The 24,167-nt window shown below is 52.1% G+C and overlaps 1 protein-coding gene and 1 long non-coding RNA gene across 2 annotated transcripts in view; one reads left to right on the top strand and one right to left on the bottom strand.

Moving 5' to 3' along the window:
- The first annotated feature begins 3,764 nt into the window (after positions 1 to 3,764).
- CNGA3 (cyclic nucleotide gated channel subunit alpha 3) overlaps positions 3,765 to 24,167 on the top strand; it is a 41,296-nt gene continuing 20,893 nt past the window's right edge. The window contains exons 1-3 of the mRNA XM_070069684.1: positions 3,765 to 4,022; positions 14,257 to 14,394; positions 23,479 to 23,595. Coding sequence (XP_069925785.1) covers positions 14,294 to 14,394; positions 23,479 to 23,595 — 218 coding nt within the window. The 5' untranslated portion in view covers positions 3,765 to 4,022; positions 14,257 to 14,293. The remainder of the gene's footprint in view (positions 4,023 to 14,256; positions 14,395 to 23,478; positions 23,596 to 24,167) is intronic.
- LOC103347160 (uncharacterized) lies at positions 4,596 to 5,927 on the bottom strand. Its single transcript, XR_516080.3, has 3 exons — positions 5,783 to 5,927; positions 5,506 to 5,647; positions 4,596 to 5,368 (listed from the first exon to the last, which is right to left on the bottom strand). It is a non-coding gene; the product is annotated as an uncharacterized lncRNA (long non-coding RNA).

Below are 24,167 nucleotides of genomic sequence, written 5' to 3'. Positions count from 1 at the left end.
GGAGCCACAGGCGGAGGCTTAGCCCACTGAACTAGAGGGCCGACCCCTTTCTAAATTTTAAAAACAAAACTACAGGTTTTCGGGAGTCCCCTCAGCCACACATGTGCAAGTTCATGATCAGATGTATTCCTGTGGGCACAGCTGGTATTTCCTTTCCCTGGTGCCTCATTTACAGGGGGTAGAACTGGCCTCACTCCACTCCTGCTGTCTGTTGCAGGCGTCTATAGTTCTAGCCACTGGGGTTCATGTCTTGTGCCCATGAAGAATGAAAACATGGACAAAGGAGGTTGAGCAGAACAAAGTTTATTAAAAGAAGCAGAAAAAGCTTTGGGCAGCCAGGAGGGGCCCCCTGAGCAGGACGGAGAGGCGAGGAGTCTGGGATGTTCTATCCTTCAGGACAAGGGAAAGTTAAACACAGGGGTCCTTAAAGCAAGTCATTTACCGTGATGTTCCCTCCCTGGGGTGATCTTGTACTGTTTCCCTATCTTTCATTCCTCCCTCACTCTCAGATCCCAGGTCCTTACCTCCGGCTCTCTTACCTTGCTAATTTCTAGGCCTCTGTCTTGTCTGCAAGACCTGTCTTCAGCAGGGAGGTTCTCTGTGCCTTTCTACTTCAAACCGAACTCTCTCCTGCCTCCATCATGTCCAGCTGCCACACTTTTCCCCTCCGGACCCTTCCTCACCTCCTTAGCTTATCCTGACTGAGGCTGAAGCAATTTGGAGTTCACCTGGTTCCCGTTCCCTCCCAGTCTCACCTGGCCTGTCAGGAAGAGGCAGTGGGACCTTCTCAGTTTTTTTCACTGTGGTCTCCCCGTTCTGGCACAAGACTCTGGGTTCCCCAGGATTGCTCTCCTGGCCCTCTTGGTGCTGTGGGCTCATTAGGACATCCCACTAATGCATCAGGATTGCCTTAGGACTGCTTGCATCCTGCATCTTGACCAGAGATTGCTGTCGCTTCCACACTGTGCCATAACCACCTCTTCCTTTCACACAGTTCCACTCACCGGTGTAAGTAAAAGCACAGCTCCCCAGGGCCATCCCGCTGAGTGGGTCTCAGGCCAAATCTGGGTGCTGACAGCCTGGGGTCTTGCTGCTGGGTGCCCTGTGCAGGCAAATTCACAGGTGTATTTCTGTCAGGCTCTCTGCTACCATTTCAAGCCTCAGTTTACCTGTTTCTACCTTTCAGGTACCCAAAGGTCTTCTGTGCTATTTGCCACACACATCATTTCCTAAGGGCCAATCGTGTACCCATTCTTGTGCTAAATATCGTGGCTCCATTCATCTGACTCGGTCGACTTTCCCATTTCATGGTTAGTTTTGTGTAGTCTTGTTTTCTCCCTCAAATCTTAGGAACACTGTGCACATCAGAAACAGTATCCTAAGGGACTTTCCGGGATGATGCTTTAAAATTAACCACTACTTTCTTCAGTCTTAGGATTTAAGATTCGTCCGAAGCTCTGCAATGTTTCCAGACAATAGAAGACAAACACCTGCCTTCAGTCTTCCGTGAGAACAAGCCAATAGGAAACAGCTTTAATGTGTAGCATAAATTACTGGGATTAGAGGGGATAAAGCATTTCCTAACAGTGAAGACCAGAAAAAGCTGCAAATGGTAACTGAGCCAGGCTGGAGATTCTTTCGAGCAGGGATACTAAAGCTCTTAATGAGACAGTCTCATAAATTATGTTTTCTCCTGTGTTAAACCAGTTGCAGATTTCTTCCAGAATCAATAATAATAACAATACTACAAGAATTCCCCATTCCTCCAACTTCTGTGGTTTCAACTTGGTTTTGATTCACCACTTCCATTTATTTGCTCAGAATCCCTTAAATCTGAAAATTAAGCCTGATTTTTCTTGCTTTCCTTTTTCTAAAAAATATTTTTAAAATTTATCTTGAAAGTTAGAGTTAAAGAGGGGGAAATACATACACAGAGAGAGAGCGGGAACTTTCATTCTCTGGTTCACTCCCCAAATGGCTGCAACAGTCAGCATTGAGCCAGGCTGAAGCCAGGAGCTAAATCCTGTCTCCCACAGAGGTGTCAGGGGCCCAAACACCTGCGCCATCTTCCGCTGCTTTTCCCAAGCCATTAGCAGGGAGCTGGATTGGAAGTGGAGCAGCTGGAACCCAAACTGGCACCCACATGGGATGTTGGCTTTGTAGGCAGTGGCTCTACCTGTGACACCACAATGCCAGCCCCTTGTTTCCCTTCTTTAAGGTGAATGTGCATGTGCACAAATGTGTGTGCTCACACACCATTCTAACTCTTCATTCTGCAGTGATGAGTATGTTCATCATCTTTCCCTTCCAGAGTTGCATGAACTCAAAGACTCGAGCCTTTTGAAGAAGACTAGTCTGCCCCATGAATAGGCAGTTAGACGGGCATGTCCAGGAAATGCCATGAGCTCCCAGACCTCAAAAAGCTCTGGACTGCTGGCTGCAGTGGAACCCACTTTTGTGGCATTCCTTCCCATGGGGGTGTCAGTCATGAGACCCTGGAAGCCATGGGGCTGTCCGGGCCTTGTCCCAGACAAGCTGGCTCAGATTCCTGGCCTGCTCCTCCCAGCCTTAACTAGGGAATGTTGCTGCCAACAGAGGCAGATGGGATTAGGTCTTCACACTTAATGGAGATCTGTGTCTCCGTGTCTTGTATTTATGGGGGCAAAATGAATTTGAGAAAATATTGAGGCTTTTTAAAAAATATATTTATTTTATTTATTTGAAAGAGTTACACAGAGGGCCGGCGCTGTGGCTCACTTGGTTAATCCTCCACCTTGCGGCGCCAGCATCCCATATGGGTGCCGGGTTCTAGTCCTGGTTGCTCCTCTTCCAGTCCAGCTCTCTGCCGGGAAGGCAGTGGAGGATGGCCCAGGTGCTTGGGCCCCTGCACCCACATGGGAGACCAGGAGGAAGCACCTGGCTCCTGGCTTTGGATTGGTGCAGCTCCAGCCATGGCAGTCATTGGGGGGGGGGGGGGTTGAACCAATGGAAGGAAGACCTTTCTCTCTCTCTCTCTCTCTCTCTCTCTCTCTCTCTCTCATTGTCTAACTCTGTCAAATAAAAAAAAAAGTTACATAGAAAGAAGAGAGGCAGAGAGAGAGAGTCTTCCATCCTCTGGTTCACTCTCCAGTTGGCTGCAATGGCCGGAGCTGCACCCATCTGAAGCCAGGAGCCAGGAACTTCTTCTGGGTCTCCCACACAGGCGCAGGGGCCCAAGGACTTGGGCCATCTTCCACTGCTTTCCCAGGCCATAACAGAGAGCTGGATCGGAAGTGGAGCAGCTGGAACTCTAACCGGTGCTCATATGGGATGCCAGCACTGCAGGTGGAGGATTAACCCACTGTGCCACAGCACAGGCCCCAAGGTTTTAATAAAGCTATTTCATCCAAAGAATTTAAGGTTCTCCAGCGCCACAGAGGATAAAAAAAAAAAAAAAAAAAAAAAAAAAAAAAAAAACTACTAACTAGATTGGTGATTCGAATTTTTAGTTCAGGGCGTCTGGTGTTGTCTGATAGAAGAAAACAAAAACTCTTCAAGCAGAATACCCAATATCCCAAAGAGAGACTCGTTTCTAAAATCCGCCCCAAGATTGTAAACGGGCTTAAGAACGCTTTCATCCGTGTATCTCCCCACCTTTAAACCTCAGACTCTCAGACCTCTGTGGTGCGTTCTCTCCCAGTGTGGATTACGCTACTGGTAAAACATCCAGGAAGGGCCGCCTGCGGTCAGGCGAGAGTCCAGACGGGCGGACCTGGCTGCCGTCTGGCTCCTGGCTCGCCCCCTCTTCCGTTGGAGGCGACGGGGATGTGAACCAGTGGCTTCTGCCTCTCTCGGGAGTCTCACCTGACTTTCTCAGGCAGAGCGAGGCACTGGGTTCCTTCGGCTGTCCCCAGAGGAGGGTCCGGCGCCAGGGAGTGTGGGGGAGGGAGCAAGGCTGGAGCCGCTGCCCAGAACCAAGACGGGGAGAGAGGAGCTGCTCGGCCGGACCAGGGCGCGCCGCGGAGAAGCTCAAAGTTTGGCGGGTAAGGACCTGAGGGGCTCTGGAGCAGTGATTTGCTGGGGCGGGGGCCGCAGCCTCGGGACAGGGGCAGGAGGTGATTAAAGACCTCTCTGTCCACAGCAGGTGGCGGTGCGCTTGGGAGCGGCGCTGTCCCCAGCCCCGGTGCTGAAACGGGCCGCGTCTCGGCGGGCGCGACTGGGGGCACTAGCAAGGGGCGCGCTCCGACCTCCACTCCCTGCCCGGCTTCCTCACGCCCACCTCTCCCTCTCCCCCTCCCAACAGTGAAGTCCAAAGGACTAGAAGCGGCTGCTTGTGCCCCGCAGCGTATCTCGCGCCCCTCCACTCACGTTCCGCAGTCGCGCTGGGCTGACTCGCTTAGCCGTCGGGGCGCGCGGCTGGAGGAGCTGGGTTGCCCAATTGGGGACCTGGAGGGTGTTCAGACTGCACAGGGCTCACAGGACAGAACCTCGCACTTCCACTGCATCCAGTTAAGAAAAAGACACCACGGCCGCCTCGTTCCCCTCGCCTGGGACGGCCCAGCGCACAGGGAAACTGTGGCCTTGGTCTGGATTCAGCGGGCCCTCCGGGCTGCAGCGGGTGGGGGACTCGAGGCTGCCTCCGGGGACCCTTCTCAGCCTCGGGGAAGCAGAGACAGGCGGTTGAGGAAGACGCGAGGCATTGGAACTCAAATTTTGAGGAGTGAACAGTCGCTTATTTTTAATGTTAAAATCACAACCTTATCTTTTCTTTGTGCTACCCGAAAGGAAAAGAAATGGGACGGCTAATTGCCTGGTACGGTCGGTCGGTTTACCCTGTGTGTGTGTATTGAAATATCGCACTGCACCCATAAAAACGCACACGTTTTATGTATGAACACGGAGGTTTTACAAATAATTTTAAAAAGAAAAGAAAAAGATCATGCCCCAGTCTCGGCGCTGCCGGGGCCTCCGGCTTTAGCGCTAGAGTAGTGGGCGCGAGGCCCCTGGCCTCTGATCCCTTGAGATCCGCTAATCGCATCAGGGCACAGGCTTTTCTCGGCCGCTCAGCTTCCACCCGCCCCCCGCGTCCCCAGGGCCTGCCCCCACTGCCCCCTGCGCTGTGGCCACGCTGGGCTGGGGCTGGGGACTGGAGGCCGGGAGAGCAGTTTCACTTTTCTCCCTGGCGCTGGCCCTTCTTTAACTCGATCACCGTCAGGCACGTCTCTCCGCTGGCCGCGGCGTGTGGGGGAAGAGGAAGGGTCTGGGAGCAGCGATCCCAGCCAGCCTCTGGCCTCCTCGGTGGTCCCGCGTCCCACGGGGGGCTGGCCGGGAAATCTGCACAGCCTGTCGCGACTCTGGGCGAGGCTGGGGTGGGCGCCGTTCCTGCTATCTGAAACCGTTAGGGAGGGGTTGGTCCCCACCTGGTTGCAGACCCCATACCGGAGGGGGCCGCTGTGCTTGCAAATACTCATTCCTGGAGCCCTGGTCGTGCGGGCGTGGGGTCACCACCGACGGCCCTGCACGCACCCCAATTGTGAGCTCACGGGCGCCGGAAAGTTTGGCCGGATCGGGGAGGTGAGCGCTGTGCGCGCTGTAGCCAGGTCCAGTTTCTGGAAAGTTCTGCCCTGCGGGGGACCCAGCTGGACTTCACTCAGCAGGCGGGAGATCACTTGGGGAGGGGAGAGAGGCCATGAACCCCCACCTCCCGCTCCAGGCACACCCGCTCCTCCCTTTCGGCCACCTCAGGGGGCTCCCTCGGGCACAGGACGCAGGAGAAGTGGGCTGAGGCGTTCTGGGAACCGACCGGGCTGCGGGCTGCGCGGGACCTTCACCGCAGGCTGTGACTCCGATGCCCCCTAGCCTTTGATCCGCCTTGCTTTTCTGCCTTTTTCTGTTCTCATTCACTATCCGCCCGCGGTCACGTGTCTCGTTAAGAATGGAGTTGCCATGGCGACCGACCTCCAGTCGCCATGGTACCCAAGAGGTAAACAGTCGGAAGCTGTGCTCTTCTTCGGGTCTGGAAAACTGGAAGGCCTTTCCGGGCCTGGTTTCCCCGCGGGAGATGGGGGTGGCAGTGACCAGACTCCAGGGCCCTTTTTAGCCAGCCTCCTCCCTGCGTGCCCCACAGAGGCTTGCTCGCCTGGATCCCTCGCTAACCCTCCCCAAACACTGTGGACCCCAGTTTGAGATGGGTCAGGCTTTTTTCTCCATCTCCTCCAGGACATACACTGAGGAGGAAATGTGCATGGTTTTCTCTCTGACCTATTCATTTCAGTTGCACACTGACTTCTCCAGGGAAGAACAAGCCCAAGTCCCGTGGGAGAAGCAGAATGCGATCAATTACGCAAACACAGCCCCTGCCCTCTGGGATCTCATGGTGTGGTGTGGGAGACAAACCTTTACACTAGCGGCCAGCTGGCCTGGCCTCTGGGCTGACATGAGGTGGTGAGACAGCGCTGAGAGAGAGAGAGAGAGGTGGACTCCCGGTCAGGTTGGGAGACCATGTGGGAGCTGAAACTCGAAGTCAGGAAGAGGGGAAAGATCCCTTTAGGCAGAGGACTTCCAGAAGCAAAGCTGTGTAGATTGGCCAGGAGGGACAGGGTCCTGCTATAGCCACAGACATGGAGCATCTCAGTGGCAGGGCTGTCACTCATGCAATGTGAGGGTCTGGGGTCCTGCATCATGGTAGGAGTTCCCTGGCCAGAGCCCATCCCTGAGCCTTCTCTGGGACTGGAGGAGAGGCTGGGAAGTGCAGCATAAGCCGTGGTGAGAACAGGCTCTGGTGCTACAGAGGACAAGCAAAGTTACAGCGCTTAAAAGCAAAGGGTGGATGGTTAAGTTTAGAGGAAGCATTCAGTTTAGGCTGATTTGGCCCAGGTTATGAAAAGTTTTGAAGGTCACACCAGGAAGTGGAGACTGCAGACATGTGGGTGAAGAGGCCATCTCCAAAAGTTTCTGAAGAGTGACACGAAAGACCATGAGGTCACCGTGGAAGTTCATCCAGTCACATACTCACTCACTCCACACGCACTGAGCACGTCCTGAGTGCCTGGCACTGGATGGATTGCAGGGGGAAGAGACCGTGGTGGGAAAGGAGCAAGGGGTGTTATTGCCACTACTCCAGGCAGGGGCACCAGGGCCTAGACAAAGGCAGGGCACAGCTCAAAGAGGACAAGAGCTGCCTCTGTCTGGATCACCAAAGTACACTCCCTGCCTAGCAAACACCATGGCAAATGGTGAGTGTTCAGCCTGCTTCTGGACTGGAATGAATGAGCAGAAGGGGCAGTGGGGACAGATAGTTGGTCATAACTGATAGTTGGTTACTGACATGGTACCCGGGGCAGCAAGGGAGGCGAAGGAGAGAAAAGCTCATGCCAAGTCTTAGTTGGGTGGTGTTGGCTTTGGACGTCATTCACAGCATGAACCAAGCCCGGGCTGGGGGAGGAAGAGCAGGTTTGGAGCCTTTGGGGGAAAGGGCGGTACAGCACCATTCAGGACAGTGAGCTCCCCTTACATGGCCTGCACCAGACCTTGCCTGGTCGCCAGAGCACTTGTTCTGTCCTTCTCTGCAGAAGTCATACATTTCTCCTTGATTTATAATAATTGCTTCTTCTTTGATTTATAATAATGCGGTATAGAGGTCAAAGTTAAACAGAATTTGCTCCCTGGCTCTGCCACTGGATGACTTCAAACAAGTTATTTGATCATCCTGAATCTCAGCTTCTTTCTGTCTACACTGGAAGTCACTGTTATAATACCTGCCTCGTCAGGGTGTCGGGGACTAAGTGAATTGCGGTGAATTCCTTATCACAGTGTCTGACACACAGCGTGGGCTCGAAGTTAAATAGGGCCCCCTTATTTCCTATGTGCATTACTTGCATGTAGTACTCCCATTATCACACTTCAAAAAAGTTAATCGAGATAAAAACAGTGAGGCTTAGCGATGCAGGTTCTTGGGGGAAGGAAGGGAGGTCCCTGGCCTGGCCTTGCTGGCCCAGAGTGTGATGGAACAGGGGAGGGAGGAACAGGCTCTTCTGGAGAGGGTGTCTACCGGGCTGGTGCCAGAGATCTGGGTACCCCAGCTCTGGCAAGATCTGGAAAGCGCTTTGATCCTTGTGAAATCTCAACCTGAACAGCTGAATATTATTGCAAAGCGTTCATTTCAAAAACTTATTACACTTAGACCTGAGGCTTCCAGAGGCTCATTAATCGTGACTCGCCTCTGCAGGGAAGGAGGACACTTTCTAGGCCTGAGCTGGGCCTCTGCCTCCTTGATTGAGTAACATAATTGATAACCTTGTTCCAATTCAGTGCCTTCACTTCCACCCCAAATCTCTTCCTGTTCTCGGGAACAGAGTTAATTTTTCTTCTCTGGCAGAGACTGAAATTTTGCATCTGGCATTTGGAAACCTCCATTTCTGTTCACTTATCAGCTCTCCTAACTCAGACTTATTGCCTCTTTCTTGATGCAAGTACATTCCTGGGTTTGTTGCAGCCTGTACTGCACTCCACAGACAAGGGACAATGGAATTCTGCCCTCTATCTCCCCTCGTCACCTCACAGCTCAGCCTTGTCAAGGACATGAGCTGCCATCTCAGACATTTCTAGGGCAGGTAGAGGAAGTTTTGAAACTTCCTGGTCCCAGAAGTTAGCCTTGTTTCTTGAGAGGCAAAGGATTAATCCTGTAGGAACTACAATTAGATTGTCTGTTATAGTCCAGGCTACGTGAGTCCTGGCTGTGTAGACTGCGTATCTTGGTTTGCCCACCTGTACAATAAGGATAGTAACAGCATGGACCTCATAGAGTTCCTGTGAGTATTAAATGAGCTGATGTAGGGAGCAGAGGTGTGGTTAAGCTACCGCATGCAACACCAGCATCCTGCAGGAGAGCGCTGGTTGGAGCCCTGGCTGCTCTGTCTCTGATCTGGGTCCCTGCTCCTGGGAAAGCAGCAGATGATGGCCCAAGTGCTTTGGCCCCTTCCACCCGCATAGGAGATCCAGATGGAGTTCTGGCTCCTGGCTTTGGCCAGGCCCATCCCTGGCTGTTGTGGCCATTTGGAGAGTGAAACAGCAGGTGGAAGATCTCTCTCTCTCTCTCTCTTTCTCCTCCCCATCCTCCTCTATCACTCTGCCTTTCAAGTAAATAAATAAATCTGGTGGCTTTTTTTTTTTTAAGAAAAATGAGTTTATGTAAAACATAGTAGAGCAGTGTCTGGAAACATAAGCCCTAAAAAAATGATGATGATGGTGATGAATGCCATATTTTGACATTACTCTCCTTTATTATATTTCTATTTTATGGGTTCCTTGTAGCAGATACTGTGAGTTTTGTATTTTCAGGAGTGTTTCTTATTTTAGATTTAATATTGCTTTTTTAAGTATAATTCATGCTATGAGAGCTGCCATTTAAAATGTGCATTCAGTGGTATATTCACAGTATACAGTTTCAGAACTATCAACACCCCCAAGAGGATTGCTGTAGCTGGGAGTGGTCACTCCCTTCCCTCACTCCCCCAACTCCTGCCCCAGGAAATTGTTCATCTACTTTCTGTCTTTGTGGATCTGCCTGTTCTGGACACTTTGTATAAATGAAATTGTGTGGCCTTTAGTGTCTGGCTCCCTCCACTTTGTGTGTGTTTACAGTATCTGTCTGTGTTGTAGCCTCTATCAGTGTCTCTCCCTGGCCTAGCAGATGGCCTCCCGGTAGGCGGGCACTCCACATTTCATCTGTTTCATTGGTTGATAGCCATTTAGGTTGTTTCCACTTTCTGGATGCTGTGACAAATGCCGCTGTAAGCATTCCTCTACAAGTCGTTGTGTGGACGTAGGTTTTTATTTCTAAGTGTGAGCTAAGGAGTAGAATTGCTGGGTCGTACACTCTATGGCTGGCATTTTGAGGAACTGCCTGACAGTTTCCCAAAGTGGTAGAACCATGTATGTCCCCACCAGCCATGTATGAGTGTTCTAGTTTCTCACCACCCTCAGCAGTGTTGTTGTTGCCTGGGACATACTTGCAAAGAGCCAATAAGAGGGTGATGCAGGGAACATGTCAGACTGAGTCGTGTTGTGAGGAAAATGGAAATTGTCTGGAATGCTGTGTTCGGAGTGCCCCAGTCATCCTGGAAAGCACACGTTCACTGGGGAGATGCTCACCCCAAGACTCCACTCCAAGGTCACCACGCTAGCTAGCACAATGCATCTTCTTCCCGTTCTTGAAAATAAACTGTGTGTATGCATTCCCAGCGCCTGCAGTGAGTGTGACAAAGTAAAATAAACTACAACTTGGACCTCAGAGGCAGGCAGACCCAAGCCTCCATCTGCTCGTCTGCACGTCAGCACCCCGTCACTCTCAGGGGTCCTGAGGGTTGCTGAGTAACAGACTTGGAAGTGCCTCCCCCTCGGGGCCCTCACTGGCCGGCAGTGCTCATTTTCAGCAGAGCCTCAGCATCAGTGATTGTCTTCGTGGTCTCCTTGTTGAGTTCTTTGACAGCTTTTCAGCGCTAGGAGAGGCGACAACAGCTAGGAGGGCTGTTGGGTAAATCTCTTAAAATGTCATGACTTAAAAACTGGTAAATCAAGGGAAAGAATTAACTGCTTATACAGCCCTTCCTGTAAAACTGGACCACTGATCAACCAAGAAATTTGCAAGTGGAATTTCCTCTTTGAAGGACATTTCAGCCAATTGAGGAATCAATGATGGAATACCCCCCACTTGCGATCTCTGATGAGTTGATGCATCTGGTTAATGACCATCAGTGGCTGCTAACACCATCCAAAGAAATACAATACTGCAGGCCTTCCGAGGGATGAACACAGCGCATCCGATGAAGTGGTTTTGCCGAAAAACAGAAATTGAGCCCAAGGTTGGCCAAACCTCCAGATACAGATACAGGATATGTGAGATGTGTCAGAGGTGGAATTAGCAAAAATCCATCCTGCAGGAAATTCTACAGGACAAATTTCTACCACAAAGAGAAACAAAAGGAAGTGCATACAAAGTGCTAGATTAAAAAATCTCTCTCTCTCTCTCTCTCTCTCTCTATATATATATATATATGTTAACCAATAAAAATATATAGACTTGTGGCAGGCATTACAGTACAGCAGGTTACACTGCTCCGTGCAGTGCCTGTGTCCCATACTGGAGAGCTTGGTTGGAGTACCAGCTATTCTGCTTCAGAACCTGGGTGGGCAATGGATGATGGATCTCGTACTTGGGCTCCTGCCAATCACAGAGACCCAGATAGAGTTCCTGACTTCTGGCTTTGACCTGGCTCAACGAACCAGTAAACCTCTCTCTCTCACCCTCTCTCTGTCCCTGTACCTCTTGCAGTTGTTCTGCCTTTCAAGTATATAAAAACAAATGAGCAAACATCTAAAATATATGTGTATATATGTCTACGTATGTGTGTGGGTGTGTGTGTATGCTGTATTTGGATCATGATTTTCAATGTATTTTAAGAGATAATTTTAAGGCCGGTGCCGTAGCTCACTTGGTTAATCCTCCACCTGCAGCGCCGGCATCCCATATGGGCGCCAGGTTCTAGTCCTGGCTGCTCTTCTTCCAGTCCAGCTCTCTGCTGTGGCCCAGGAGGGCAGTGGAGGGTGGCCCAAGTGCTTGGGCCCCTGCAGACTCATGGGAGACCAGGAAGAAGCACCTGGCTCCTGGCTTTGTATTGGCACAGCTCCAGCCATGGTGGCCATTTGGGGGGTGAACCAACAGAAAGACCTTTCTGTCTCTCTCTCTCACTGTCTAACTCTATCTGTCAAATAAATTTTAAAAACTGGCTGAGAGATGTTAATAATTCTAAATCAAAAAAAGAGATAATTTTTATGACACTTATGGGAATCAGGGGGAAAAGGATCTTATGAGTTACCTGAAAATCACATTTCTCTTTAATGATGTACATTTTCCCCTGTGGAATCCCAATATCATTCTCCTGGACAAAGAATAAAGAATTAAAAATGGAAATCAGGTTTCTCCCTCAACGTTGATGGGCCTGTCAAGAGTGCACATGAACTAGTCACTGTATGTCTAATTATCTCAAAGTTAAACCTTCTCCCCACACAATATACCACAAGCCCCTGGACAAGGGCACTCGGGCAAGCAGCTTCTTTGGGAAGTGATTTGAAGGAAGAAGGGAAGGGGTCTTGCCAGAAGACAATGGGAAGAAGGAGGAACCAATTCAAACGTGCCTGGTCCAGGTGGTCAGCTCTCAGGGCAGCTTGGGGTTCTCCCAGGACACATGTTGAAGTCTCTCTCAGAACTCTCTGAGGGAGAGAAGAGAGTATGCCCCTCTGCCTCTTGCTTCTATTAACCAAGGGTTTTCCCAACATCATTAACCCTCCAACACTTCTAGGCTTGCATTTGTGTCACCCTGGTTGGTGTGGTGCTAGCAGGTGCTCCCTGGAGGACCTAGGGGAGCCCCAGGGGAGGTGAGCACTGGGCACCGTAGTTGAGGCAAGGTGCTACTGGTATGTGGCTGGTTGCCTGAAAGATAGGTGGAAGAAGGTAAGATAGAGGACCAGAGATGGCCACTACAGGGACCAGGACAGCACATGTTAAATCGAACACGCCCCACCCTCCCATCTTGACAGATGCCCCTCTGTAACAGCAGCAGGGTCAGGCTGGAACCCAGAGTGCAGACCCCTGGAGCTGAGCCTCAGAGTGTGGCGACATGTGAAGATCTGATCCCTGGTCATGAGCAGCCCCTCTCTTCTCAGCCCTGGGTCACAGAGACGTCACGTACATGCATCTGGACACCACCCTTGGCCTAGGGGAGTGCACACCAGGGCTGCTCTCGGGAAGACTACTGGGAAGAGGCCCAGGCAGATGCTAGAATCCACTCAGAGCCTCCAGATAGAGAGTCTGGAGGGTCCTGGGCCTCCAGAGCTTAGTAGAGTATGGACAGGTTTCTGGGCGGGCATGTTCCCAGGGCCCCATGGAGTGGGACAGCTCTCCTGGGCAGCTATGACTTGCCCATTCAGTCGCTTCATTTATGAAAGGGGAAGAGAGAGAGAGACCTCTGTTGGGGGGAGGGGTGAGCCAGTGTCACAGCACATCTCCCCTGGCATGCACCTGGTGGGCCTCCAGAGGAGGCAGGTCTGTGAGGGGGCTGAATGCTGCCTCCGCACAATGGCATTGGACCAGGGTTTGTACTCAAGGCCGGGAATGCAGCTAAGGCTGGGAGACAGGGCACAGGCTGAAGGCAATGTCCTTTGTTTGGTGCAATTTTCCTGGAAAAGAATACAAAAGTAAAATGATAGTTTTTCCACCAAATCCCCAAGCTTCTTGAAGACTAGCTCTGTACCCCATTGGACCATAAGTTTTTTGTTGTTGTTGTTGTTGTTGTTTTTAAGATGTATTTATTTATTTGAAAGGCAAAGTTAAGAGAGGCAGAGGCTGAGAGATAAAGAGAAAGAGCGGTCTTCCATCCGCTGGTTCATTTCCCAAATGGCTGCAATAACTGGTGCTGGGCCAGGCCAAAGCTATGGGCCAGGGACTCCATCCAGGTCTCCCACATGGATGACAAGGACCCAAGCACTTGGGCCACCTTCTGCTGCTTTCTCAGGCGCATTAGCAGAGAATTGGAATGAAAGTGAAGCAGCTGGGGCTCAAACCAGTGCCCATATAGGATTCTGGCTTTCTTACATAAGATATCAACCTGATCATTCATTCACTTGTTCCCTCAACACTTAACTCGGAGCAGTTCTTTGGCAGGCAGCATATTAAAAAGGAGTAAGAAGGAACCGGTGGTGTGACCCAGCGGCTTGAGCTGCCACCTGCATCACTGGCATCCCATACGAGTCCCAGCAGCTCCACTTTCGGTCCAGCTCCTGCTAATGTACCTGGGAAAGCAGAGGACAATGGACTGAGTGTTTGGGCCCCTGCCACCCATATGGGAGACTCAGATGGAACTCCTGGTTCCTGGCTTCAGACTGTCCCATCCCTGGCCCCCTGTGGCCTTTTGAGGAGTAAAGCAGTAGGTAGAGGATCTCTGTATGAATGTCTCTGTGTGTGTGTCCTTCTCTATAGATAACTCCTAAATAAATTAAAAAAAAAACAACACAGAGTAAAACACCTTGTTTGGCTGGAAAGTAGAGCCCAGAGACCCCCAGCGAAAATGCAGCATGGCAGGAACTATGAGAGAAACTGGAGGAGGGCATGTGTGCAGAGCTCGCCCAGAGGCCACGTGCAGAAGCTTTGGTCCACGGGGTGCTGGGTTTGCAGTTACTGCCCCGTCCTGATGACACGTCTGCTTTGTGTTTGCATTCCAGCACCCATCGTGGGGGCTGCAGGTGACAAGACAAGGAGATGGCCAAGGTCAGCACCCACCACTCCCACCCTTCGCTGAGCCACCTGACAGTGACCACCAAGGGCAGGGATCTCGATTGCGTTGAGAACGGCCTTGGCAGGTGAGTGGGCTCTGCACGCTAGGTCTGGCACAGGAGGTCTCCGTAGTGGATCTCCACTCGGGGGAGCGAACGCCTGAGTGTGGGCTACTACTATGGCGTGCACAGCCAAACCAACTTCATTTTTCACCTCCCTTAATCCTCACAACCCCGGTGAAACTGTTGTTTTTCCTAGTTTAGAGTGAAATAGAAAATTAGGCTCAAAGAGTTATGAAACTTCTAGAAGGTAGCAAAACAAAGCTGCAGATGCAGGAGACGAAATTTGAGTGTAGAAACATCTTCAAAATAGGACTCTCACTGGTCCCAGGTGTGAAGCATGCAGGGTCTATCAGATGCTTGGCCCTCACTTCCACGGAAGGTCAAGGGCAGGCCCTGGTCACAGACCTGTGCGCACCAGCCAGGCCACCGGCCCCATCCGTGATATCCCAACACAGGCGGCCATCTGCAGCCTGGGACCTTGACCTGCTTCTAGCCATGTTCCTAACTTCCTCCTAGACCTGGGAAGACTCAACCCCCATGTCTTAGTTTCTTCACTTGAAAAGCAAAACAGGCTGGCGCCGCGGCTCACTTGGCTAATCCTCCACCTGCAGCCCTGCACCCCGGGTTCTAGTCCTGGTCGGGGCACCGGATTCTGTCCCAGTTGCCCCTCTTCCAGGCCAGCTCTCTGCTGTGGCCCAGGAAGGCAGTGGAGGATGGCCCAAGTGCTTGGGCTCTGTACCCGCCTGGGAGACCAGGAGAAAGCACCTGGCCACCTGGCTCCTGGCCATTTGGGGGGTGAATCAACGAGGGAAGACCTTTCTCTCTCTCACTGTCTAACTCTGCTTGTCAAAAAAAAAAAAGTAGAACATCATTCTCTCCCAAGTTCCTGGTCTAACAGTGGGCACACGGGAGAGACCTATCTGGACTTAGATTTTGTTGTTTCTTAGGTTGTTAATGAAATGATTGGTTTGGAGCCCAACAAACTTTTTTTCCAATATTTATTGTTATTTTCATCCTACTTACATAGGATGGAAAACTTCTTCCTCCTATGAAACTTCAATGCGTATTATCTGATGGTTCAAAAACACAATGAGAACCGTCAGCCCTTCTGCCATCATTTCTTTGCATTTGTTGCTGTACATCATTTCCTTTCTCAGTTGCACAGTTGTTTTCTCCTCTCCCTTAGTGCTTGGACTCAGCTCCTCAGCACACTGGGCTAATAAGTGATGGCAACAATTTCCAAAGAGAGTGTGTTCCTTTTGTTCCAAACGTGTGCAGCCTTAGACCTCACTTTCTGAAATTCAAAGGAGCAGTAGATGCTCCACTTTAACTTAGTGCTAGGGTCCCAGAAAGGTTTTATTTTTTAAGATTTATTATTTATTTATTTGAAAGAGTGACAGAGAGAGAGAGAGAGAGAGAGAGAGAGAGAGAGAGAGAGAGAAATCTTCCAATCCCTGGTTCACTCCCCAGATGGCAGCAACAGCTAGGGCTGGGCCAGGCCAAAGCGGGAGCCAGGAGCTTCCTCAGAGTCTCCCACATGGGTGCAGGGGCCCAAGCCCTTGGGACATCTTCTGCTGCTTTCCCAGGCATCTTAGCAGGGAGCTGGATCAGAAGTGGGGCATCCAGAAGATGTGGGATGCTGGTATTGCAGGTGGCAGCTTTACTCACTACACCACAATGCACTCCCCCCCCCAGCCCCCCGAGAGTTTGGTAATGACTGTAGAGGCATCAGAAAATCACATTCTACTCAAATATGTCCTCCTAAAGCTGACTTGTCCTGGCTCTGCCTTAGCCAGTGACCTACAAGTTAGCCTGAACTGCTCAAGAGTGTTCCTGAGAAGTCTGGGAAGATAAGATGGCCCTTTGCAAAATGAATTGCAACCCACTAAGCCACGCAGACCCCTAGCCTCAGGCCTCTGCCAGCCTCGCTAGGGGCTCAGTGCTGTGCTGCAGGCTGACGATGGCCACATGCATGCTCAGGGTCAGCTACAAGGTCAGGGGCTCTGAACTGATGCCCTTGGACAATGCTATTTTCCATCTTCAGGGCTGACAAAATGTCTTGTCCTCACCCTTCTATCCTCTTTTCCATGACCAACGTGAAGATTCAAAGCGCAAGTCTGTGGTCAGATCGGTTGAGTTTGAACACTGCCTCTGCCACTGACCAACTGTGAGAAGTTACTCAGCCTCTCCAAGCCTCAGTTTCCTTGTCTGCAAAATGGGACCATCTAGTAATGACCTCCTAGGGTTGTGGTGAGGTTAAACCAGATGGTGATTAGACAAGGCTCTTGGCCTGGTTCCTGCTGGGTAGGCAAGCACTTGATCAACCCTCACTCTTGGCCTTGGAAACGGTCCTTCCTGTGGGCCTTCCCCAGCTCTCCTCTCCCTCTTTGATCTTGGAGAGTCCAGCTGAGCAGGCATCTGGAGCTGGCATTCCTGCTTGTGTCCCAGCTGTGCCTTCTCAGCCTGGCCACAAGCCCAGGCTTATCACTGGCATGGTGCAAGCTCACACACAGAGGAACACAGAAGCCTATGGAAACAATGCAGACTTCAAAAGGAGAGAAAGAACGCTTCCTACGGGAGAGCAGGGGTTTTATCTTATGAGGCATGGGTGGGTTCACAGATGGAAGTTGCCAGAATGTTCCTTACAGTCACCAAGAAGCACCAACGGTGTTCATGATGGGCGTGGAGTAGCCTAAGGAGGGAGGCTGGGCTCCAGGCCCCTCCTCTGCTTGCCTAGCATCTGTCTAGTCACAGGTGAGGTCTCCATGTAAGACTGACTTGAACAACATCAACATTTTAAAGTTTAAAATCACTGCTTTAGGGGGGAAATGGTATTTGGACAAATTACACATCTTTGGGGATGGGTGTTTGACCTACTAGTTAAGATACCACATCGGGGCTGGCATTGCGGTGTAGGGGGTGAAGATGCCACCTGGGATGCTGGCATCCCATGTGGGCATAGGTTCTAGACCCAGCGGCTCCATTTCCTGCTGAGCCCCGTGCCAATGGCCTGGGAAAGCAGCAGAAGATGGCCAAAGTGTTTGGGCCCCTGCCAACCACGTGGGAGATCTGGATGGTGTTCCAGATTCCTGGTTTTGGCCTGGCCATTATGGCCATTTGGGGAGTGAATCAGCAGACAGAAGATCTCTCTCTCTCTCTCTCTCTCTGTCCCTCTGACTTTCAAATAAATAAATAACTAAATAAATATAAAGGAAAAAAGATACCACATGGGATGCCAGCATCCCATATCACAATGCCTGAGTTTGGGTCCTAGCTCTGCTCCCATTGCAACGTCTTGCCAATGCACACGCTGGGAGGCAGCAGATGATGGCTCAGGTCCTTGGGTCCTTGCCTTCTCTTGGTAGACTTGGATTGGGTTCCCAGCTCTTGGCTCCAGCCTGGACCCGCCCCTGGTGTTGTGGGTACTTAGGAAGTGAACTAGTGCATGGAAGTTGTCATGCTCTCAAATAAGCAAAAAGATTGTTTAAGAGGGCCTTAAAGACCCCGCACACCCTTGCCTTGTGTTTCCAGTCCTTTAATTGAGAATGTGTGCAGAGATATACTCATCCCTCTTTGTCACTCATGAAACTAAGAAGCCTACATTGGACCCTGTGCACCAGTGTCCCCGTTTGCTGGATGCCCCAGGAGGAAGGAGCTGCCACACTGCCACGCCCTGAGACAGTCCTGCCCCCAGGTCTCTCACTGAATCCGGAAGCCCCATTTCCTGTTTCCTCTTCCTTAAATCCCTGGAATTATTTTCCTGGTGGAGATAATACTAAGGAAAGTTGAAAGTGCCTCCTTAGAATGAAAGCCATTTCACATCCTGAAAACTCCAGAAAGAACGATGTCTCGAGTTTTGCTTTTCTACTTAGATCTGCTCAGTTGACTCGATTATGTATGAGCTGTCTGGCATATTTTTGAGGATAATGCAAGAGAATAAGATGGAAGAATGTGCCATGGAGAATTGCAGCTCGGGCGGAGGGCACCCCAAATCCCAGCTCAATCTCCTGCTGTAGCTGTGCTGAGTGAGCTTTGGGCACGGGGGTTTTTGTCCAATAAGAGAGGCCTTCCTCCCTGTGGCTCCCTACGTGGAGCCCAAAGCAATTATCGCCAAAGAAAACCATCCTGGGTCCGCCTCCCCAGGCCCAAGATGCAGAATGCACTGGCTTCGCTTCCCGGTCCCGGCCACCGTGGATTCCCACCATTCCAGTTCCTCGGGGCTTGAGAAGATGAAAAAAATAAAATAAAATAAAAACTCACTGGAGGAAGACGCCAGAGGCTCCACCGAGCACACAGTTAATTACCAGGTCCAGTTCTCAGGGGGGTGGCCGCCCTCGCCTGTGACAGAGGACAGAGGGCATCTGCTCTACAAATAAACTTGGAAGTTGAGCACAGCGCGGTGAAACCCTTTCTTTCCAAAGAGCCACTCCATCTGCCTTTGTTCTTGCTCTGCCCCAGCCCCAGGGGCCGCTGCCTTCCCAGGTGTCCTCGGGGCCTGCTAGTGGGAGGGCGCCCTGGCCTGGACAAAGCCCCCAGCCCTTCAGCCAGCAGCAGGAAGGACAGGGCCCAGCCCCGGGGGTTCCCCTGCCTCCCCATTCCCCTGGGACCTTCCGGCTCCGCAGCCCGGCACTGATGGCCTGGAGTTGCTGGCTTTCCTCGGTACCAATGTGTCCTGCAGGGCTCAAGATGCCACCGCGGGCCGGCAAGGTCTGTCCTCTCCTGCCATCGCGCCTCGGTCTGCTCGAAGAGGTGAACTTCTGCCATGTGTGGCTTAAAGACGAGGGTGCGGCCGTGCAGTGATCTCATCATTGATGGAACGTTGTAAAGTGTGCCGTGTCACTGGCGGACGCCTTCAGCTCCCTTATAACCCTGCAGGACTCCGTCGTGCACGCTGGGCCGGCCGGGCCACAGTTCTCACCAAAACATCGTTGAGAGGTGCATGACTGTCTCTCCCAGGCATTTAACAAGGACAGCGGCCTGCGCTGTGGCACAGCAGGTTAAGCCGCCACTTGCAACACCAGCATCCCATTTGGGCGCCAGTTCGTGTCCCGGCTGCTCCTCTTCCTATTCAGTTCCCTGCTAATGCACCTGGGAAAGCAGTGGAAAATAGCTCGAGTGTTTGGGCCCCTGCACCCACGTAGGAGACTCATCAGAAGCTCCTGGCTCCTGGCTTCAGGCTAGCCCAGCCCCAGCCATTGCGACTATTTGGGGCATGTTCCAGCCGATGGAAGCACTCTCTTTCCCTCCCTCTCTGTAACTCTGCCTTTAAATAAAATTTTTAAAAATCTTAAAAAAAAAAAAAAAAAAGCAAGGATAAAGACTCTGGAGCTAAAAGAGAGCCCTTGATTGGGCAGAATTGCGAGCATTAGGAGACAAGTAGGGCCAGGCACTGAAAAGAAAAGGCACCCTGGGGTCCCTCAGCTTGTGTCAGAGAAGGGCTTTGTGCCTTTCTGGGCTCGAGTATTTGAACAAGACTTCCATGGACATGAAACCAGCAAGTTTTTCCTTTGTTTCCTTTATGAAGATCGGAGAGGGGTTAGCCCACAGGGTCCCCAGAGGAGAGGTGCTGGAGCAGGCGGTTGAACCTGGGCCTCCGGGCTCCCCACTCTGGGTGTCACCCATCCGGTCCCTGCCAGCCTCAGGCCTGTTTCAGAATCTGAGCGGGTTTAGCCCTCCTCGCTGGCCTACCAGCTCTGATGTCACAGGTACTAATTCCTTTGCTTCGGACAGAAATAGATCCGTTCTCAGGATGTGCCAGTTAATGGAAGCCAGACAAGGCAGATGTGGAGGCCGACTGCGTGGTGCCTGGCGTTCACCCAGGAGTTGCACTGGGGACAGAACACCTCTGCCCTTGGGACTGCCCCTGGGGCTTCCAGGCACATGCACGGTGACAGAGCCCTGTCCAGCACTCCCAGGCCAGTCACTTGCATCCAAGCCCCAGGAGATGGACGCACCTCTGCCCCGGCCACCTCCTTCTCTAACTGACCTTGGAATGAGCATCCCACCTCGGTAGGACAGAGGACTAGGCAGCGGTGGGGGCGGGGTGGGGAGGTCTCAGCTTCTGAGCTGTGCAGGGTCTCCTAGCCAGACAGGGTCTCCTATCTGGACGCTGAGATGTGCGTAGTGGAGGGAGCAGGACTCAGCCACGTGGTCCACGCGGTGCAGCCAGCTGTCAAAGTAGTGTCTCCAGTGGCATGCACAGGGCTCAGTCCTCAGCCTTGTCCTACTCACTTTTGTCCTAGTCTGTGCCACATACGACCATACAGGTGGCAGCTTGGATGAGAAGTTTTTGAAGTGGGAATGACATTAGAATCTTAGCTTTGCCACTTGGCTGTGTAAACTTGGAGAAGTAACTTGGCCTCTCTGAACCTCCTTTAAAAAAAAAAGAGATGTATTTATTTGAAAGGCCGAGTTAGAGAGAGAGGAGAGACAGAGATCTTCCATCTTCTAGTTCACTTTCTAGCAACAGCCTCGCCTGGGCCAGGCCAAAGCTAGAAGCCAGAAGCCAGGAGCCAGGAGCTTCTTCCAGGTCTCCCATGTGTGTACAGGGGCCCAAGCACTTGGGCCATCTTTTGCTGCTTTCCCAGGCACATTAGCAGGGAGCAGGATAGGGACTCAAACTGGTACCCCTATGGGATACCAGCGCTGCAGGCCACTGCTTTAACCCTCTGAGCCACCGTGCCGGCCCCTGAACCTTCATCTTCTCTCTTCTAGAGCTGTTGTGTGGATTCAATGATAAATGCACGTGGCAGCTGATAAATGGGCTGGGATTCGTGTGTTGCGTCTGTGAGTGAGACAGTGTTGAGAGGAAAGCCAGGAGCACGTGGGGCTACAACAGGGCCACATGAAGGCCTGCCGTGGTGACAGAACCGCTCTGTCTCTCGACTGTGGTGGTGCAAACAGGAACCCACACATGCGGTGACACTGTGCAGACCCAAGCACAAACAGACCATCACACATGCATGCATGCACCCATGCATACACACACACACAAAACCAATAAAACTGAACTGAACCAGCACCGCAGCTCACTAGGCTAATCCTCCACCTTGTGGCGCCAGCACACCGGGTTCTAGTCCCGGTGGGGGCGCCAGATTCTGTCCCAGTTGCCCCTCTTCCAGGCCAGCTCTCTGCTGTGGCCAGGGAGTACAGTGGAGGATGCCCCAAGTGCTTGGGCCCTGCACCCCATGGGAGACCAGGATAAGTACCTGGCTCCTGCCATCGGATCAGCGCGGTGCGCCGGCCTTGGCGGCCATTGGAGGGTGAACCAACGGCAAAGGAAGACCTTTCTCTCTGTCTCTCTCTCTCACTATCCACTCTGCCTATCAAAAAAAATTGAACCAGCTTAACCAGGCCGGTGTCCCCCAAAGTTCATGGAGAATGGAATGAAGTTTCTATTGGTGCCAAAATGTTTGGAAATCCATGCATAGTTGATTTTTCCTAACAAGCATTTTTCATGAACTTTTTGAGATCCATCATATTTTTTATTTCAAAATATTTTGCACGAAAATACCCTTAGCTTTCAATTCTATTTTCCACAAGCTTTTTTGAAGTGCTGTGGAAGATGAAGCTGCCTGACTGTGTGGTTCCAGCAGGAAAAAGAAAAAAAAAAGAAAAGAAAAGCAGACCTCCTTTGGCCCTCCTGTGTGGAAGGAGGGGCAGCTGCTGCAGGCGGGGACCGGGAGTTGGGGGGGGGTGGAGGGGTGGGGGGGGGTGGGAGGGTGGGGGCTGTTTGTGGGTGGCCTGGACAGGCCCGGGGGGCTCCTGAGCTCCCTGATGCTGAAAGGGGGAAGCCAGGAGCCAAGGGCCCCGGCTTTGGGTCCCTCCCCAGGGAGGTACTGCAGCTCCTGTGGCAGCCCCACCTTGTCCCTGCCTGGGCAGGAAAGCTGATTAGGCTGCAGTAGGTCATGTGCTAGAATTAATTTGTCTTGCCTGAGCTCCTGAGAGTCAGAGAGTGAAGCGCAAATCCCTGGAGGCCAAGGCCAGGCTGGCTTTTAATCAACGCTGATCAAACTTCAGCCCGAGGAGGTTTTAAAAGGAAGGAAAATGCTCCCAAGGCCATCCCTGGTCTTATTCCAGGCAATTCCACAAACACCCGGCTCTGCACGTGTGGCTGGGATGGGCTCCTGGCGTCTGTGGGCTCTGGCTTTTTACACTGCCCGTTGTACAGGTGAGGTCAGCGCCCCTTAACCTCTGGTGGAGCACAGAGGTGAGGCCTTGGCAAGGGGGCAGAGTGGAAGTGGATTTTCATTTGAAATCAACACACTAATTAGAACTAAGTGTCCCTAGGCCTAGGCCAACTCCGTACAGTCTTCTGGGGCCCTGTTAACACCGGGTTCCTGGGAAAGGTGTCCAGGTGACACAGGACGTGGTGTTTGATCGGGCCTTGAAGGTTGGATCTCAGCAGGTGGACATGTGGTGGGACCAAACCCTTGTCCTGGTATCAGTTGGTGGAAGTAGCTGCTGTGGCTTGAGATGTCAGGCACAGGGACAGCCCCTGGTCCCCCAGGCTCTGATCGGGCTCCTCCCTCACCCTTTGGGGCTGGAGAACCATTTTCCTGCCAAGGGTCACATGGAGATTTAAATCATCACAGGCCACACACAATGATCAACTGAGAAATGAGCCTGCTGTAGATGGTGTTGATATCGAGCCCCTCCTGCGTGCGATTGCCTTGGCAGGGCCGGACCCAGTGATCTCCTGTGCCTTATACAGCCCGCGGGCCAGACACCCCACCTGTGCTTTAGAGCAAGGCTGGCCAAGGAAGACAGCTTGTGTCCAGCCAGCTCTTGTCCATGGGCTAGGACCTAGGGGCAGGGAACGTCCAATACCTCTAAAGCAGGTTCATTTCTAAGTGGATCCTGTTGTTTGGGCCGCTAATGATGCCCTTGGTGGAGAAAAGCTTCCCCACACCTGCAAAGGAAGGGCCATATTTATCTCAAAAGCCAGGGTCAGGCGGCAAATCCAAGTGGGGAGCCCTGAGGTTGAGGCTCCGTGTCCGTGGCAGCTTTTCTCGCAAAGCACAGAGCTCTGGCCGTCTTGGCCCCACTGTGACCAAGAGGCTGATGAGCTTGAAATCCATTTACTTTGCTGCCCGTTTGGTTGCTCAGGGCCCTCTTGCCGCGCGAAGAGACCTCGGCGGCAGCAGCACGGCGCAGCACCGCCATGGAGACCGGAGGACCGGCTGCAGCCAGGAGCAGCTCCTTCGCCACCCCGGGGCCTGCCAGGTACCTGACCGCTCTCGGCCTCCACTGTGGGATGTTGGAGACTGAGGAAGAAAGACGGTGGAGAAGTTGCGGGGTGGGGTGGGGGTGCAGCCCTGGAGGAGAAGGGGCCGGACTTGAGCAGCCTGAAGTCTACCAGTGAGTCACTGCCTTGCTCTTGGGTCGGGTGTTCTGAGTGCAGGAAAGCCTAAGAAACACTACCTTTGTCTCAAGACGCTTTAACCAAAGAGTGATGCTGAAAGCTTTGCTTAATTCTGGAAGGATGCAGGGGGAAAAAGGCCAACCAGAGAGGGCAGGGAGACCAGTGGCTGGAGACAGGCTCTCACGGGTGCAGGGCTAAGCGCTCGGGCCCGCGTCCTTACAAAACTCACCAGCTTGTCAAGGTGCACGGCTCTGGGGGCCTCTGAGGACAGCCCTCCTCAGGCATTGGTACTTGCACCACCCTGAGGAAGCCAAATATCCCAATGTCAGAGTTTCACCTTTAAGTGTTTCCCAGTGTTTGCGTTTTCCTGATGTAAGGCTACGTGAAGATCCTTTGGTTGCATGAAAGAGAATGGCTTCAGAGCAACTCAAAC

The sequence above is a fragment of the Oryctolagus cuniculus genome, chromosome 2 (assembly GCF_964237555.1).
Source record: "Oryctolagus cuniculus chromosome 2, mOryCun1.1, whole genome shotgun sequence".
Lineage (NCBI taxonomy): Eukaryota > Metazoa > Chordata > Mammalia > Lagomorpha > Leporidae > Oryctolagus > Oryctolagus cuniculus.
The sequence above is the reverse complement of the archived record's forward strand: the minus strand, read 5'-3'. Positions and strand labels throughout refer to the sequence as shown.